Source organism: Cygnus atratus, chromosome 1 (assembly GCF_013377495.2).
Source record: "Cygnus atratus isolate AKBS03 ecotype Queensland, Australia chromosome 1, CAtr_DNAZoo_HiC_assembly, whole genome shotgun sequence".
Lineage (NCBI taxonomy): Eukaryota > Metazoa > Chordata > Aves > Anseriformes > Anatidae > Cygnus > Cygnus atratus.
In genome coordinates, this window is record NC_066362.1 from 191,428,457 (window position 1) to 191,447,480 (window position 19,024).

At 41.0% G+C, this 19,024-nt stretch overlaps 1 protein-coding gene across 1 annotated transcript in view; it reads right to left on the reverse strand.

Annotated features, from left to right (window-relative positions):
- Positions 1–5,422: 5,422 nt before the first annotated feature.
- The window catches only part of DDX10 (DEAD-box helicase 10), a 192,793-nt gene continuing 179,191 nt past the window's right edge, over positions 5,423–19,024 (reverse strand). The window contains exons 17-18 of the mRNA XM_035542787.2: positions 18,789–18,922; positions 5,423–6,112 (exon numbers count right to left, since the gene is read on the reverse strand). Coding sequence (XP_035398680.1) covers positions 5,920–6,112; positions 18,789–18,922 — 327 coding nt within the window. The 3' untranslated portion in view covers positions 5,423–5,919. The remainder of the gene's footprint in view (positions 6,113–18,788; positions 18,923–19,024) is intronic.

Consider the following 19,024-nt stretch of genomic DNA (forward strand, 5'->3'; position numbering starts at 1 on the left):
ATGTGATAAGCAAATGCACGTTAACATTCCCTTTACAGGCTGTACTTGCACGCATGCATTTTGGTAACAGCTTAAGTTTAGCACCAGAGGCACAAGCATGCACAGGAGAGAGGCCTTGTGTAGCGCTGCAAAAGCCACATCCAGGAACATCATTCGCCATCAGCATCCCATGCGTGGTTAGGAGAACAACGCTCGTTACTTCCCTCTTCATGCCGCTGAAATCTCAGCACGGCTACTTCTCAACTCAAAAGGATCTCACATACTGCTCCACAAAACTAATTTACTTTAATTGAACTTATCTATATTTTATAGACAAAACACATCTCAGATGATGTGCAAAACTTGCAGATAGCGTCTACCCAAGAGATTCCACTCCTGGGTAAATCCGCTAGCTGGTAGCCCTGTGTAATTTAAGCAATCATTTTTACATGACTGAATCTGATAAACAGTTTTCTTTGCAAAAAAAATGGCTTCCAGCCAGACATGGACAAAAATAAGCAATCCACAACACATTCTTGGAAGAGAGAGACTTCTCTCGACTGATTTAATCATAGCAGAATCTCCTAGCAGGCCTGAAAAGAATCTTCTTCTGCACTGGGCTTTCTAATTTGTTGGCGTTCTTAACTGCCTCATTTGCCTTTAAAGTTTGGGGAGTACTTCATTACAAAAGCATTCACGTGGTATAAACTAAAGCCTCGATAGCAATTTTTATGATTTACAAGGACGTCGACAATGCAATTTTCTAGCATCTAGTTCCACCTTTTAGAGATAAAACTTGAAGACCCTTCAGAGAATAAAAAAATTAATCTGACAGGATGAGATTAAATTCAGAAGAGCTACAAACACCAGAGAAGAGAGTAATAAAACAAAGAAATCTAATAAAACATGGTCAAAAAGGTATGGTAATAGCCTCTTCTTACTGAAACTATTGATCGGAAACTTTCTTTCTTTTGGAGTTGGGCTGTGTTCTGGATCTTCTAGCTCGAGGCATGCTGGGCGCAAGGCTTGGCTCCACTCCACACAAGGTCGCAATCAAATTAAAAGGGATGCTTCTGCCCTCCAGCTGTTCTCAGCTTTCTGCCCAGTTAGCAGAATGGATGGCACCGGGATTCATCTGTTTCAGCACGGAATCAACCAGCTTGATTTCAGCTCTGCTTTGAAAGCTCCTGTTGTTATTCAGGGGAAGGTTACAGCTGGGGCAGGGACCTCCAGCATAAAAGCAGCAACATCCTGAACCACGGTGGCCATTTCTGCAGCACAGCCCAGCTCAGCATCCCTGCTACAAAGCACAATCAATCTCACAAGAAACAAGCATGAATCAGGTCAAACTAGAGTAGCACAGTAAGGAAAAATATCCATTTGCAACCTTTACCAAGACACGTTTTCTTCTTGTGTTTTATTTCAGATTTTATCGTATGTATCCAGGATTATAGGAACCCGCAGGGTCACTCCAGTATCTTCAGATCTTGCACTACTTTTTATAGGCTGAATTGAATGTTCTCTGCCATAGCTCTCTGGTTTTTAATGTTTTGCTTCAGGCATTTCTCTCTCTTTATGAGTCTGGCCAGAGAGCAGGACAGAGCAGTCACTGCTCAAGCAGGACTCAGTCAGTTGCAAGAGGAATAAAAATTATTTTTTATTTCTGTTCATATCATATTTAAAGGAAAATACCCATTAAAATGCTAAAAAATAATTTACAATCACTTATGTCAGAGCCTAAATTTCTCATACTCTTCACCCAATTTAATGTGCTGCATCAATAAGCGCTTTACAAAGTGACCACCTAACAGAAATTTCTATGATGCTGAGGCAAAGCAGTATCTTTGCAATGACACCTCTATATGCCCCATGAAAATACTGCAATACCCTCAGTTGTTAGCACATTTAATGTCAGCCTATTTAACTAATTAAAAAAAAAAATCTCTTCAATGCTATCATGACTTTTACCTGGCTTCCAGTTTCCATCTAGAAGAGGCTTGAAACAAATTGTAATAAATTGTCCAGTAAATGAATGGCTCCGTTATTCTGCACGCAACAAACCAAAAATTTTAGACTGAACAAATCCCCGCTAAAGTATACCATACATATGTATATATACGTGTAATGTCTAGTTTTAGAATTAGCTAAATGTACTAGATTTAGTCTTAACATAACGCCTAGCTATAAATCAGCACAACTGAATTGTTCTAGCAGCAGAAGGAAATTGATCGCTGTTAATGTAAAGTACAGACGCAAACCAATACAAAACCCCATATTTAAAACAAGATCTCCTGCTTGGCAGCTGAAGGATTTCTCCTGGCCAGCGGCCTTGGGAGATGCTGGCTGCCATGGCCAGACCTCGGTGCCACTGCCACCCGCGCAGGAGCAGCCCCACCTTCCCCCTCCCAGGAGGGCTGCAGGAAGCCCAAAATCCACCCCGGGATGCTCTGCACCACCAGTCCCTGTGACTCCCAAAGGCCAGGGCCAGCACAGAAGGCAAGTCGGACTCTGCTCTTGCTAAAGCACAAGGGATTTAGGGTACGTGGATTCCAGTACCTAAAAACATCAGTGGATTCTTTGATTACACATCAGCTGAATGATAGCCGCACTTCCATTTCTCCCATGTAAAGCAGGGATGTGAAATACAAGCTTGCAAAAGCTCGGTATTTGTTCTGATACTACAGCACCACATGCTGCAACTCCACAGCCAGGAGAAAGGAGATGTTGGGTGGTGTCCCCAGCAGGAGCCATGCCCCAGGGGGCTGGCCCCTCTCCGCCTGCCCCTTAGCCCTGGACAGACGTGTGGAGCCTTTTGGCAGCAGGTCACTGCTGAGGGGTTCACAGGTGTGAAATGCAAATGAGCTCCTGGGAAAACACCCTTCGGTCAGGTCAACCCTTGCAGTTCTGGTATTAATTTGTGTGCTTTGTGCTTTTCTTCTTGTTGCAGAAACACAGCTAAAATAAGGGTTGGTCAGGAGCCTCTTAAAGCAGATCTACAGTTGACAGCAATGCCAACCCACTGCCATTGTCTCAAAATGCTGAATCCTGCCTTTTTTTTTTGTCTTCTTCTTTCTAGTTCCCAGTTCCCAATGCACCCATCACATACAGCATCTGCTTTAAGGACCTTCCCTCTTCTTTTTCACAAGGCTCCATTGTTGTGGGCCTTACACTCTGGATATACACCTCCCCTCAAGGACAGCTGCATTGGAAGTAGACAGACAAAATTTGTGAGGGTTCTAGAAACAATAGCTCTGTATCAGACAATACAAAAATATTAAAATCTCCATTATCCCTATATATATATATATATATAAAAGGGCACTAGCAAAATTATTGTATGCAGACAATGAATACATCACAAAGACAGAAATGCAGCACAATCCTTCGAAAACATGCAGTTTGTATTTCCCTGGGTAATAATTCTTCCCTCACACCCGCACATATCATAGAATCACAGAACCGTTTAGGTTGAAAAAGACCTCTAAGATCATCATGTCCAACCACTATCCTAGCAGTGCCAAGAGTGCCACCACTAAACCATGTCCCTAAGCACCACATCTACACGTCTTTTGAATCCCTCCAGGGATGGCAGCTCTGCCACTTCCCTTCCGCCTGCTCCAATGCCTCATATGAATGGGAATGTTCCAGTAAGAAACGTTAAATCCTTTGTTTGCCCTGTGTGCAGGCTCCCAGCAAACTGTTCAACCTTCTCAGAACAAAGATTTGAACGAACAGACATCAGATGATGTGCAAGCCACTGGACCACTATGAAGTACACTCAGTCTGTGAATACATCTGAGTAAGATGCACACACCACTGCATTATCACCTGCACCCAGCTCACTTTTGAATGGCTGCTATTGATGCCCCTTGCTCCAGTTCTGAGAGTTTACTGTCTCCACCCACAACGGCAGAAGCAGGACCTCGAATAGCTCAGTGCAGAGGCATTTGCTGACACCGCTCATCACAACCCCTGCAGCTGTCCACATGATGAAGTGTAAGCACAGTCACCACAGCGTCGCATCAGATCCTTCTTCATCCACGGATTCATCAGCAATGCTATTACCAGATCACAGCATTTTCAAGGCCCACTGTGGCACCGTAAACAACGCTGCCTCGGATGCCAAGCAGGTCCCATCTTTCATGTTTAGTATTTGTGAAACTCGGTCATTTCTTCTTGTTTCACATTGTCAGGAAAGAGCAGATGGCAGATGTGCTCTGCCTGTAATACTGTTTTGATGATACCCTGCCTGCTGGCAGAACAGGGGAAGCAACATTTGGAGACAAGAATTTCCCATTTTGAGTAACCAAGCTAAAAGATAATATGGGGTACGTTGAGAGGAAGAAAGACTTTTGCTGAATTGATGTTGACAGATTTCTGTAATAAAAATAATAATAATAATAAAGGAAAAAGTGATATTGAAAAAAAGGAGCATTTACTTTAATGTGTTCTTAATATATGTGATGGGGAGACCAGACATACACAGCTTTTTGAAACCATGTGTACTTTTTGATTTGCTGAAGAGCAGCAACATGCAAAAGCCCTCAGGCAATTATACATACTCAGTGTTTTACTCCAAATTTTGGAGCTTGCCATGTAAATTTGCTAAGACACAGGTCTGCTGAAAACAGACAATCATCACTTTACATTCTTCTTCTCTGCCAAAAAAAAAAAAGTCAGCAAACGAAACACTGTATTTTCCTACTCTCCCTCATTTTCTTGCATAGCAACTTTCCCTTTGTCTAGCTCATTTCTGAAATGTGCAAAATTTAGCAGTTCTGATCGTTCTCCATATTGCCTGCAAGCATTTACCATGCTTTTTTTTTTTTTCTGAATGATGTGCCAATATTGTTGAGGGGGCAGTCAAGAATGCAAGCAAGAAGGCAGCAAGTCTGACTTGTAGCTGGTGTTTGGGTGCAAGCAAGAGATGAAAACCTACTTGAATAACTCAGAATTTGGTATCGTATTCATTTTTTGCTTTGCTTTGGGAAGAATGGTGCTGCTTCTCTTCGATGGGAAAGGACCAATAACAGCACACACCTTGTTGCTGTTCATCAAGATGTAACGGTTAGGGGAAAGCATGCACAAAATCCACAATAAACAACCACGGTTTGGCAGGATGAAACTTCAAAATATATTAGAAAATAAAGATAAATAATCTTTTCTTCATTGTATATTGCCTACCAAAAAAAAAAAAAGTAGCTGATTCCTGATTGGAAGTCTTTCAGGTGCTCCTACCACTAAACCTGTACCTTGTAACCGATTTTATCAGGCAGTGATACTTTTGGGAGCATCACTCATATGGCATTCAAACCCAAGAATTTACCTTCTAAAAGTGGTTTTATGAATTGCCTAATACAAGTGACAGAATCATAAGAGAAATTATTAACTGATGGATAAATAAATGCTTTCAAAACAAAGCCAAAAGAGACAACAGAAGTTTATACCAAAGCTTCAAGAATTTTAATAAAATATTTTAAATATATGTGCATGATACACAGAAGAAAAAAAAGTTTTTTATTTTTAAGTAGTATGGTTTGAGCTGCCAATAATATTCCTCAGTCATCTTAGGACACATTTATCTTCCAAAATAGCAAATCTGACACAGCCAAGAAAGGAGCACTGTATTTTTATTTAAGATTAATTATTTATTCACTTTTTAAAAAAAAAGATAATTGCTTCAAAACCTGTGGATTTAAAATTATAAACCTGTTATGGCAAAATGACATACAGGGATTTAGGTCAGAAAGTTGGTTTAGAAAGCCTTATATATCAAACTAAACCCTGTCTATAATCTCCAGGTCAATAGGAGACAAGCCCGTTGCGCATGGAAAACATTTTTCTCCATCCACTGGTACCCATCTGCCCAGATGCCAAATTGTGTAGACTACTGACAAAATTGTGAAGACATCCCTGAAAAGAAAACCTGCAGGAAAATAATTAGCTGTGACTGTTGAGCAGCTGTAGCACAAGCTCTTCATCTTCTGCCAGAGAAAGCCCAGTATCCAATGGCAAAAAGGGATCCTCCTCCTCTTGGCTGAATTTAGCCTTCTTTCTTTTCAGTGGCATTTCTTCTGCTGCATTACTGCTACCGTAGTTTCTTTTCTTTCTTCCGCTCTTCTCCTCAAGTTCACTGCAGAAACAAATCGATTACTCTTTTTTAACAACTGTGGTAATCAATATCATCATGTAATCAAACAATTCATTTTAAACAAGGCATATTTATGTCGAGATAAGGGCAAACAAAATTACAATTCAGAAGGGTGAAGCAACAGAAGCTGATGAACTCTGCATGCCTAAATTAGAACTGCTTTCAGAGCGAGGTGGTGGTGGATGTTCTGCTGTCTTAATTGATTACAGTCTATCAAGATATTGCCATCAGCCTTATCCAATATTCACTGCCTTATGCAGTGACAGACAACTTGACAAAACTGGTTTAGTAATATGTCAGTGGACCTTGACATGCTTTCAGGATTTTGTCTGAAATAAATATGCACCCACAATAAAAAGATAAGAATTGTCATTTCATTGGCAAATCCTACCCTGACTTAATATAGTTTTGATTTGGGTCCATCTCATCCAAGCCACTCTTTTCTCTTCTTTCAGAATAAGTCCTTGGAAGCTATTAACCTCCTCTTTGCCATCAGAGGAAGAGACAAAACCAAACCCAGTTACTCCCCCTGGTGAGTTCTTATTCCTTCTGCTGCCGTTGTTAAAACTGGAACGATTCGGCTTTTGCAGCCCTCAGTCTGGACAAAACAGCTGTGTATCTGTTTTACCACTGTGACTTCTGTCCCGTGGCCAGATGACAGCAAGAGGACGAAAACCCAAGCCCACTACCGGCCTCCTCCTCAATCCCTCACGCTGGCTGGACCCGGGCCTCGAGAGAAGATTTTACAAAAGAAGGAATTTGTCATCTTCGTGCAGATTACCCTTGCGTAGGTTTTGTTCGTAACACAGAAAATTTGTTACAAACCTTCTAAGATTAAAATAATTTCATCTAACAAAATCTAATCTGAGATGTAATAACTGTGTAGCAGGTTACACAGAGCTGGCTGTCAGATGCCACAGGGCAGAATGAGAATTTGTACAAAAAAAGGACTATGCAGCCCCTTGCACACCAGGCCACTCCATCTGAATAACTGAAACAAGATGATATTCTCAGTTTTTTGTGTTTGTATTTTAAAGAAAACAGCAAAAATAAAAACAGAAGTCCAAGGACCAAGCTTGAACTTTTTAAAAAATAGATGGTTAAATTCAGATTTTCAAATAAATGTGGCAAATTTCTACCCAGAAGACTGAATCTACTTCAAAAAATGTTTCAACAAGATTTTTTTTTTAATTGCCCTAATTTTTGAAATTACTTCAGTGTAATTTTTTAAAAATATTTCACTTGGAAACACTGTTTAGAGATTTAGCAATCAGCAACAGCCATTCTTACAAATCACTCAAGCTGGTGAATGCTGTGTCCTCCGAACTTAGATGGCACAGGAACCCAACGTGCAGTTCAAGCCACTTTCAGCTGGCCACCTCGTTTTCCCATTAATAGAAACGATTACCAGCACATGAAATGTTGATTTCATAATCCACTGAAAAACAGCATAATGTAGCAACTCCGGACAGGACAGTTTTCAGGAATTTCCTGAATACAGGCAAACATTTTCTCCCTTTTTCCCAGCCTGCTCAGGAGCGATCACTATACACGCTGGTGCCTCTGCATCAAGACCGAGAAGCAGACTGGACCGGGGAGGGCTTGCAGTGGGCTGCGGGCATGCAGCTGCCTCCTGCTCTCTTCTACCCCACCTTCCACAGCAGAGCACCACCAGCTCCTGCCCATTCATTACAACACAGGGAGAGGAGGAAAAACCTATGAGAAGTACCTCACATTCCCACAATTAAAATAAACCATCCTGAACTTATATGGTTCTTCCCCTTCCTAGCCAGAAAAACTAGTGTAAAGCAACAGCTGATGCATTAAATACTTTTCCTGAAATTGGGACATTTCAAAGGATGTAGCACCTTGCTGGTTCTGAGTTGTAATTTGCATGGGGGGAGCTTTTCAGTGCTTGCTACAAATGTTTATTTTACTCCTTTTCTGGGGAAAAGGGCTGTTTTTTCAGTCATCTGTGCTTAAGATATACCATAAACATTAAAGCTATATGGAGAGTATATAAAAAGATTCTCAAGGCTTCCTTTCCTAAGTGGCCACTGTGGGTTTGGGATGGAGTTTCACAGTGCCCTCTTTAATCAGGACAGATTATGGGGGTTCGCTTTAGAAGCATTAAGGCTGAAACCTCATTAAGTAAAAGCATTCTTAGCTTGCTTGCAAAAGAGTTAATTATTTCCAGCATTTGAATGGACTCTGAAGCCTACTTTGCATTCATAATTGACTAATGCTTCATCTAGGACACAAGTTCAAAACATCTCAGCAATTAAAATAACACAGACGTCTCACAAGTTATGAAATAGACTTTAAATGCGAAAAATCTAGCATTTCACTTTGGAGTTCGGATGTTTGCAAGGTGTAAAATTTAAATCTAAAACACATTCTAAAGGAACTGTGAGGCTTCTGATTTTTCCACAAACAGAAGCACAATGACAACAACTTTCATCACAAGCTTTGTGGAAAGGTTACATTGAGTCAAGCTGTTCCTTATTATTACTGTGGGATCATGGTGCTCGATTAATAGTGCATCCTAAAGATGTGTCCACACGTCAGCAGCAGGTGTATTTTCACACTAATTTGACCCCTACTGGGCTGTAAGCTCAAGAAGTAAACAAGGAGGGATGTGTAACACGTGAAAATGGCAGAAAAGCCATTGAGTGATGAAGAGAGCTAAAGGCTTGTGTTTTCGTGATGCACAAAAAATAGAAACAAGACAGTATTTGGTAAAGGTTACCTATGAGAAAAAGCAGAGAACCACATTGGGGGTGAAATATACAATTAAGTTCATAATTTTGGGGCAACGGGTGCTGAAAGACAGTGGCTGTGCCAGGAGGGTGGGTCTTACCGGCAGTGAGTTGGGTGGCGTGGAGATGGGCTCTGGAACTACTCTGGAGGAGCAGTCAGAGATGGAGCTTTCAGAAAGGAGCAAAATTTTGAAAAAGGTGCCGGGAGATCGCCAGGAGAGATACCTGCCATCATGACACCGAGGCACATCCCATACTCCCTTCGGTGCCTCTCCTTAACTGGTCAGACAGAAAGCTCTCTGGAGGAGATGTACGAGGTGCAGCTCTCACGTGCAAAAGGAAGGTGGGTATGTGAAAACAACTACATGGGGATGACTTAGGCACTTTTTGTCAAATTAACTCCTCCGTGGTCTCTCTTGACCTCCTGTCAGCCCACCCTGCAGAGCTAGCCTTTTATTGTTGGTCACTTCCCACAGACATAAACGGCCCCTCACTCCTCACGTACACACACACCGATGCACTGCCAGCTGGTGACTCCAGCAACAGCCAAAATAAAATAAAGTAATTCTGAGGTGAATTATTTTCTGACATAAAAACGTAGGTGGAAAGCAAATCCACAATTCAGATCCAAACCAAAGCCAACGTGTCCCTTGCTCTCCTATTTATAACGCTCAGAAAGCGGCACGTACAGCTGGGTTACAATTCCTTCCTTTCACCATCTGGTGCAATTTAGTTTTTCATTGCTGCAGCAGCCCGAGCTGCCCACACGTCCTGACGCCGCCGATGGAGTGATTTACTGGGCTGGGCTGTGTTTACACAGGCGAAGAGACACCAACAGCCGCCTTATCAGCACTCACACTGATTTCTGGGGTCACCATTTACACAGCTGTAACAACAAAGGAAGATACTGTCCTGTGGTAGGCAATGGTTATTACACAAGCACTAAAGCATATTTTCTGAATCCAGGCCCTGAAATGAATGCCAGCATATACGGCATCTGGGCAACAGGGGGTCTGAGACCCTGACAGCAAGACACCAGGGAACTCTCTTAATTTAACCACAAACAAATAATCTCAGGAGTGTGTTTTGAGGAGATACCAGACCAAAAAAAAAAATTTTTAAAAATTCTTTAAATTCCTGGTATTCAACCTGCATCTGGACTTCAAGGTCTGGCCAACCTCTGCTCTGTGAGGTTTAGCTTTTAGGTGCTTTTGAGTCAGCCATTTGACATGTGAGGCCACAGAGCTACGTTGCTGCTGGTTAAACAGCAGCAACTCCAAGCTCTCCAGACAGGCTCTGCTTCAGTTACCATTTGTCAGAGCTTGCTCTGGAGCCGAGGTTTAACAGCACTTGGAAATAAACTGCCCTCGCCACTGAACTGCAGGCCATGAGTTGAGTTCCCAACTGTAATACAGCTGCCACGAGCTCTTTCCCAAAGACATGTACATGAATAATGAATGAATCTGTTAATAAAATACAGTTCAGAAAAGTTAGGAATAATTTATACCGTAAATATTGGCATTTTGCTAATCAAACATGTTGTGCCACAAACCTTCTTCCACGTAATAAATTTTAATTCATAAGGCCAGGGCAGCAGTCCTAATGAAGATTAATTACTGCAGTCCCTTCCGCAAAGCCCAGTGCAGCTTCTTTCTTACTTGCTGTCAGAATGCTATAGCGCACAGAAATGGTAATGAAAATATATTGTGTTGTGTTATTCCCTTTACTGGCCATTCTACTGATGTAAATCAAAACCGCTCTAAAACTAGATTTATAAAAAACAATTGCAGGAAAAGGGAAGATTAATCTACTTGTAATGAAATACCAGTGTAATCGTACTAAAAGCAGAAGACAAGCTGAGCATGTCTTGGAGCTAAAGCACTACAATCTGGAACAAGAAAAAATACTCGAACAGAAATCAGACCAGCAAGACAATATGCTGAATGTTTCTTCGTATTGCATGGGAAGCATACAGAAGATTTGATGAGGAAAAGCACCCAAACCAACCATCAACATTTTGCTTCTGCTCTGTTGTCACCTTTACTTCCTAAAAGGTTCTAGCAGACAAGAGGCAGTGGATTCAAAGGGGGTGGCTGAAGCTCTTTTCTTGCCCATTTCTGGGCAGGCACCACTATGAAGCAGCAGAATCTGATCCAGCCCTAGGCCGCTGGTTTCCACTCAATGTATTCAGGCAGAGCAATTTTAGCTTATCTTTATACAATAGTCTGAAAACTGATATTATTCAGGGGTTGATTCTCAAATGGATGAAATAACACCATTCTGGGTTTAAATTGCTCCAGCTGAAGGTGCTTGATTTTGCTTTATGTCCATCTGTCAGAGGCATAACTCTCTCCGAAATGCACTGCTGCCTTTGGAGATACAACTACCCACCCACCTAACCCTTGCATCCGCTCATTCCTTCTAAGCTTAATATAACACTAACATTCTTCAGATGTTTTTCTCTCCCCAACTATTGCCCTCCAATTGTTGATAATTAATTTCTAAACTACAAAATTTTAATAAATACTAATACCATTTGTGCTCCCTTCATGCAAACACTTGCTAGCAGACTGGTAGATGGAATACTATGTCTTTCTTTCTTTTTTTCTTTTCTCTTTAAGGTAATTTCTGTAGCTGACAAGTTCATAGGAACCACAGTACAGCATAGGTTACCAAATTTTAGTGGGAGATCCTTCAATCAGGTCCACACCATTTTGTAGATGTACAGCATGATTAAGCCCTTAAAGAGATTTTTTTTAAGATGCTTTTCTTACAGTGCTTTTCTGGGTATCAGAACATTAAGTTCTGGCCTTCATGAACTTACTGATGTAACAGCCTGGAGAAGAGGAGGCTCAGGGGGATCTCATCCATGTCCCTAAATCCCTGAAGGGAGGGTGCAGAGAGGCCGGAGCCAGGCTCTGCTCAGCGGTGCCCAGTGCCAGGACAGGAGGCCATGGGCACAGCCGGGCACCCAGGAGGCTCCCTCTGAGCACCAGGCAGCACTTCTGTGCTGGGCGGGTGACGGAGCCCTGGCACAGGCTGCCCAGAGAGGCTGTGGGGTCTCCTCCTTGGGCATCTCCAAAAGCTGCCTGGACGTGGTCCTGGGCAGCCTGCTCTGGGTGTCCCTGCTTGAGCAGGGCTGGCACCAGAGGCCTCCAGAGAGCCCTGCCAACTCCAACCATTCTGTGATGCTGTGATTAGAGGGAAAACCATGACTTGCAGATGAATCATCTCAGCAACTTGGCAGGTCAACATCAGCATCTAGGTTTAAAATACTCAAGACGGTATAAAAAACTGCAATTTGCCCATAATTTTCAAAATAAAACACAGCACACAACTGAGCAGCAATGACTGCAGACTTGCACACCTGTAACCTGCTGACTGGCCATAAAATCACAAACTAAATGGTACCAGAACAAAGACATTTCTCCTTTCCCCTAAAATTTTCTTCTCAGAAAGAGCAGTCAGGCATTGGGATAGGTTGCCCAGGGAGGTGGTGGAGTCACCGTCCCTGGGTGTGTTCAAGGAGAGGTTGGACGTGGTGCTTAGGGACATGGTTTAGTGGGTGACATTGGTGGTAGGGGGATGGTTGGATCAGATGATCTTGGAGGGCTTTTCCAGCCTTAATGATTCTGTGATTCTATTCTATGAAATCTCTTCCATGCTGATCTAAGAGTTAACATGATCAGTTACACCTAATAAAGATTTAAAGAAGGTAATGATGAGGTCATTCGTAACTTTGTTCTTCTCCCATATTTTTATATAAAGAAGTTAAGGGATTAGAAATATCAGAAACCCAATTTGACTGCAAAATAAGTATTTAAGAAAACCAGCTGATTTTCTTTCGCCCTATTTGATACACTTAAATTTTTCACCTCATTAACAATTTACATTGATAGCCTTAAACCAAGTATGATGAATGCTGCTAGATATACAAAAATTAATCTCATATTACATGCTTGGAGTCATTAATTACTCAGCTTGTGGAGGTATTGCTGGAAGGGAATTCTATTCAAAGGCAAATTTAACTCATTATTTGTATAGCTCCCCTGGTTTAAAAAAAATGCTGGGGGCAGGATAGAGGGGAAAAAAACAATGACAACATTTTTGATTTCCTAAACCATGGACAGATGGTCTCTATTTTTAAAGACTGCTGAAGGAAGATACCCTAGGTCTCATATACCTGCTTTGAGTTACCCCTTTCAGAAGCACTTTTTTCCCTTAAAGCAAGTAGTAGGTGGTATAGCCCAACATATTTATTTCTATTCTAATCCAAACACTTCTTGCAAAATCTCTGAATTTTGAAAATATAAACAGAACAGAGTTGTATTTTCCAATTTCAAAGCCTAATTTCACTGTATGCTACTTTCAACTGATTTGGTTTTGATAAAATCATTATCTTGGTATTTCACAGCCCCTAGAGTGACTCACTCATCAAACAATTCAGGGACAATTTTAAGGAAAGTGCATGAGGCATCACTGTTGATTTAGCATAAACCCCTCCTCCCCAGTTACAGCAAGACGTCTTGCCTCTGTTCTTCTTGTCCTACACGATATCTCCATCATCCTACCTCCTCCTTCCATTCATACATCCCCTCTGCCTGTTTTCTCTCGCAGCAAAACTTGTATCACTTTTCCATGGCCTCATGCTCTACAGCCTCTTCAGCTACCATTTTTCTTTAGCTCTATAGCTTATTGGTCATTCAAATTCTCTGTTTTCTTGATTTCCTCTTTTTCCAGCTCTGAATAATTTCCTTCACTGAAGCTTCCTCTTTCTGTTGTGCCTCTGCTTTCACAAAAGTCTGCTAAGGGATGCACAGAAGCAGCCCACAGCTCCCAGTCCATCTAACAAGTGCCTCGAGGCGTTCTTCAGAGCTAGAGAACAGAGAAGAAATGTGGCTTCATCAACACTGCCTCCTGGAAACAGTCCTTGGCCTGTCCTACCACAGTGAAATATGTTGGGACTTTGCCCAGAGGAGATCTAGCTGGCACTGCCCAAAATCCCACCAGTTGTGGGCAATATGGACAATCATGCGCCAGTACTCCAACCTTCATCCTGGCCTCATCTATTTAATCTGTAAAGACATGACTGCTGCTTTTCTGGCAGGCCCAAGTCAGCTCTAGATGAACTGCAGCACGCTGCGCTGCACATCAATGGCTCTCAATTCTGGCACGGTCCTTTCAGGCACTCCTAGAAATTTAATTTTTCCTGGATCCTGTCATCTTCAAATCCATCAGCACATTGTCACCCACCATTATTCTCTGCTCTTGCCCTTGTGAGCACCCCACCATTTTTCATTCTCCTCCTCCTTTTGTGTGCCTGCCCTGGCTGTTCTCTCCTCTCGTTTGAGTTAGTTACTATCTCTACCACTGACTTACACACCCACTCCCAGCCCGTCTCCAACTATAACTCTTACACTGGTGTCTCTGCTATCTAATTCTAGATATTGCTGTTGACAGTAAACTCAGAATGGTGGTTTTTGACATTACAGGTTTATCTGTAGTACTTTTCCCATCAGAGCAGTGCATAAACTGATGTGGCCTATTCTTCCAGCAAACTCTCAACGTCTACCTATCAATCTTAACTGTTTTGTTCTAAACTGCTTTCAGGAACATCGTTAACTTCCGTTCAGCTTAAAGGCTGGAGAAAAATTTGAAGGAATTTGACACACACTGAAAATTTTGGTCCTCATCCCTTCTTAAAAAAGGCTGAAAACATTTACGATCCATTTCTCCAGTCCTCCAGCAAAGAGAGTAAGGACTAAAAGCAGGAAAGCATTCAGTCTGATTGTGTAAAGAAGGGGGGGGGGGAAGATAACTTTAAAAAAAATCTCTTTGAAGAAGTTAAGTACCTTTTCCATTATTGAAAAGTCAACCAAAATTCTGGGCAAACAACCGAGACCAGTGTTGTTGTGGTGGTTTAACCCAGCAGGCAGGGTGGGGCTGACAGGCCTCAGGCCTCAAGCAATGGCATTCTTGAGGCCTGTGTTACCCCAATGTCTTGCTACTAGCCAGAGGAAGCTTAAACCCCAAAACTGATAGCAGAAAGCAACCCAACCAGATTATAACCCCCCAGAAAACTAAACGGACATGAAAGATCTACACAGATATGTTACTTAAGGAAGAAAAACAAAATTGCAACTTTGCAGTCATGCTAAACACTTAACTAAGTCAGCAGGGTTTGCATGCCAAAAATGTCCTGATACTGCATGTGAAAATCATAACAGAAACTATGTTTCAACAGATTCTTTGCATGGACACCTTTTTAATTTAAAGAAATTATAAGATAAAATTTGTTTTATTTGATGTGCCTTCACTTCTCCTATTCAAAACCTGAAATACGATTTTTTAGACAAAATAACTTATACGCATGCCGAGGTTTCAAAGACCAAATAAAATCCAGCCTTCAAAATAAATCATTCTTTGCCAGGCTCAAGGCGAAATTCATAAAGGAAAAGGAGAAAAGACTATTTTGTTGGTAAACCTCTCCTAGATTTTAAGCTATCTTTCAAATAAATGAACACAATGTAGATAGCATTGTAGCATGGAAAATGTTCTACCGTTGCACTTCATTCCAAAGTCACCTCCAAATATGCTCCAAACAACATACTTAAAGTACACTTATTAAAAGAAAACCTGACAAGACTTAATACATGGCAGAAAAAAAAATCTATATGCCAGCTCAAGTTTTGGATTATATATATAGCATTTTTTTTTTTTTGTGCTCAAAATTACTCTCTTCAGCCCAAATTGCATTCAAAAGTAATCTCCTTGGGAGAAACTGAAATACTGTAGGCACAGAGAAGTTCAAAAAAACTATTCCCTGCAAAGGTAATTCAAGTGAGGACAAAACCAATAAAATGGTAAAGCAAAAACTGGGTCTACAATGGTATTAAGTTTATATGTGAAAATTTGGCATACTGACAAATATAACGAAAATATAAATATTTTTATATAAAAATATAAAGATTAGTTACCATTTTTCCCCCTCGTTACAAAGGGAACGCTGTGTCTAGCGGTCAGAGCACTCAATAGGCCCCCCGGGTACCTGAATTGTATTCCCAGAACTGTGTCACCAACATGTTACGAAGCTACTTCGTGATTCAACATTCCTTTCTATAAAAACCATACTGAGCTCCTCTATAAAGTGTTTTGAGATTTGCTGAGGAAAATACTTTGTCAGAAAGTATTACTACACTCCCGTTTTCCTTTTTAATACATTCTTCCTTCTCTGTCCTACCCCACAGGGAGAGGTAATGACCAAGGCCCCAACCTTATCCCTCTCTCTGTAAGCTGACATTCTGGCTCCAGTGGGCCAGGTCAGCTGCTGATTCCAAAAAAACTGCACTGATTAGCACTGCCAAGAACCTGTCCAACCCTATCAGCTTTTATTCTTAAAGCTTAGCAGATCTTGAGTCTAGCTGACATCTTTGGGGAAGGGATTAATATAAAAAGTGATGTAAGAATACATAAGAGAGAGACAGAAGTGATCTTCCCTAGTAAATGGTTCTTTAATAATACTGAAACAAAATTCCCAAATTTTAAACTGAACACCCCCATCACTTTTTCAAAACACTTTTTAAACAGTTATGCTACAAAACATGGTATTGTTGAGACAGCCTTTCCTAGCTAAGGCTACAAGCAGAAACAATACTAAACCTAGTTTAAGAAATGCAGCACTGCAATACCTTTTTCCTACACTAAGTACATAACAACTTAGGAGTAATCAGGAAATGCCTGAGCTACTAACTATTTAATGAGTAGTATTCTGACATTAGGTTTCCCATACTCAGTTGCTGGTAACGCCTTCCCACCTACATGCTGGTACATCAGCTTTATCGATCCCAGGAATCTGTCCTTCAAAAGTGACATACTAACAACACAAATACTGCTTAGTGGCCAACCTCCTACTGAAGCTCTACTTCAGACTTTCCCAATAAACTCCTGATTTTATTCCTTCCAAGAAATGCACCGCCAGTGGTTACCTGTTATCTCAAGATACCCTCTCCGCATTTTTTTTAACCTGCAGCAAAGCATTACTACCAAAGTCACCTCAGAATTTGCTCTCGAAGACAAAACAACAAAACCAGCACTGCTAAGGTCCCGTTAGTATCCTGAAATACTTCTCCAGGCACCTTGGTTAATCTTCTTTGTAAATCAGAATTCTTAAATACACTCTTCTTCTGGTCTCTATCTTACAGCTAATGTCAGAACAGAAACGGTCCCTTCCAACAAAATGGGGTTCTACAGGATCCTCTGGCTCAAGTCGCTGCCTTATATCCAGGTATTACTCATCAGAATCTCATATATTAAAAAGGCAATATTGACCACATTTCTAATATTATCTGGGTAAAGCTGATTAAAAATTTCACTCTATTAACCCACTTCTGCTCCATGCAATACAAAAATACCACTAGAGAACACATTTATCAAGTATGGACAGATATATTTGAACTCCAGTAACACATGAAAAGCAATCTACAAATCCTCTTACATAACCCTCCTCAATAAATGCTGAATCTTAAACTTCATTAAAGAACATCTTTAACAAATTATGCTGCTTCCTCCCACCAAAAGCCTATGAGTAGAGTCAAGCTGTCATAAATACTGCAGGAACTGGAAGAATCTTGTTAAGTATTGGTGGGTCTCTGATGTTCTGCCTGTTTTTAGAAGGCTGTATTGATACTTTACACCCAGCTTTTTCACTCATTTACATTGCATAGAGATACTGAATCAGCTTAGGGAAATAAAAACACAGAAGGAACTACAATTCAGTTACAGTTAGCCTCTTTCTCCCCCCTTGCACTAAAAAGGAACAATTTACTGCTGCTTAGGAAAAGCTCTGCATTTACCCTGTCCTTGTCAGTTCTAATGACCAACACACTGGGAAAGGGGCTAGAGGGGGCATGGTCTCCAGCTGTTTACTTAGGGTAATCCAGCTCTTAAATCCATGTCCCAACACCCAGTGCTGCATACCACCCCCACCGCAGGCAGTCACATCAGGGCTAGTGACAAACTAGCTGCTAAGATTTAGCTGATTCAGATGTGAAAAGCAAGAGATTTCTAAACCTAGACATCTAGAAGAGAGCAAAATAAAGATCTTTACTCCCACTTAACAGCACCAAGTGTCAATAATATGTTTCTGAATCTGTTACACATTAGGCTTTTTGTCAGAAACACCCAGATGGACCTCTTGTTGCTGTGAAGCCAATGACAAAAAACACACAGGACTTCACTTGGAATCCTTTGGTCTTCCTGCAGTATGTGCTAAAACATGCAGAATGTTGCCATCAGCTACAGATCCTCATCCCCACCCTGTGCTTTTTTGTTAAACTACAAGGAACAAAATCTCCTGTTTTATATAATTAAAAATGCACTTTAAAATTAACAAGAAATGTCTAACATAGTTAATTTCATTATACTAACTCAGATTTCACTTCTTTTGTAGTGTTGATGAGTATGAGCAACGCTGAATCAATCATGCAACTCAAGTTTTACCATGCGCTAATTTATTTAATATAACACAGGTACAGAAGGCTCATCCAAATCCTCAAATGAGTTCAATGTTTTCTCTTCAAACAGAGCCTGGAACGTGACAGTGGAGAAACCTATTTCTGAAACGCATGAAACCTCCTGGGAATTAGTCAAGATTTTTGCTTGTGGCACATTCTCACCGAGATCCCTTCAACACTGACTCAAAAAAATCTTTCTCACACAGCTTCACAAAAGGAAATGAGACCCTTTTGAACAGATTCTGTTTAGTAGTTTCCTCATAAAAAAATCTCTTAAATATTAAGTACTGGAAGCAACAAAATGACTGTAAAATGAATTCTTAACATCTAAACACAGCAGTTTCTAAAAAACAAGTACTTTGAAATCAGTGTAGAAGACGTACATACCTATGACTATCTTCGCTTTCTGAATCTTGCTCTTCATCAGAGTCTTTGTATTTATCAGGATCTGGAAGAGTACTTGGGTCAAACTCGTCTTCACTTCCACTGTGTGCAAGAACAGCCACTGTTTCCCCTTCAACCTGACAGGTGACAAATGGAGAGTTATAAGACAGGCAAACAAATCCATGTTGATTACTATGACTCCATTAATAGAGATGCACTAACAAAAAACATTCAACCAC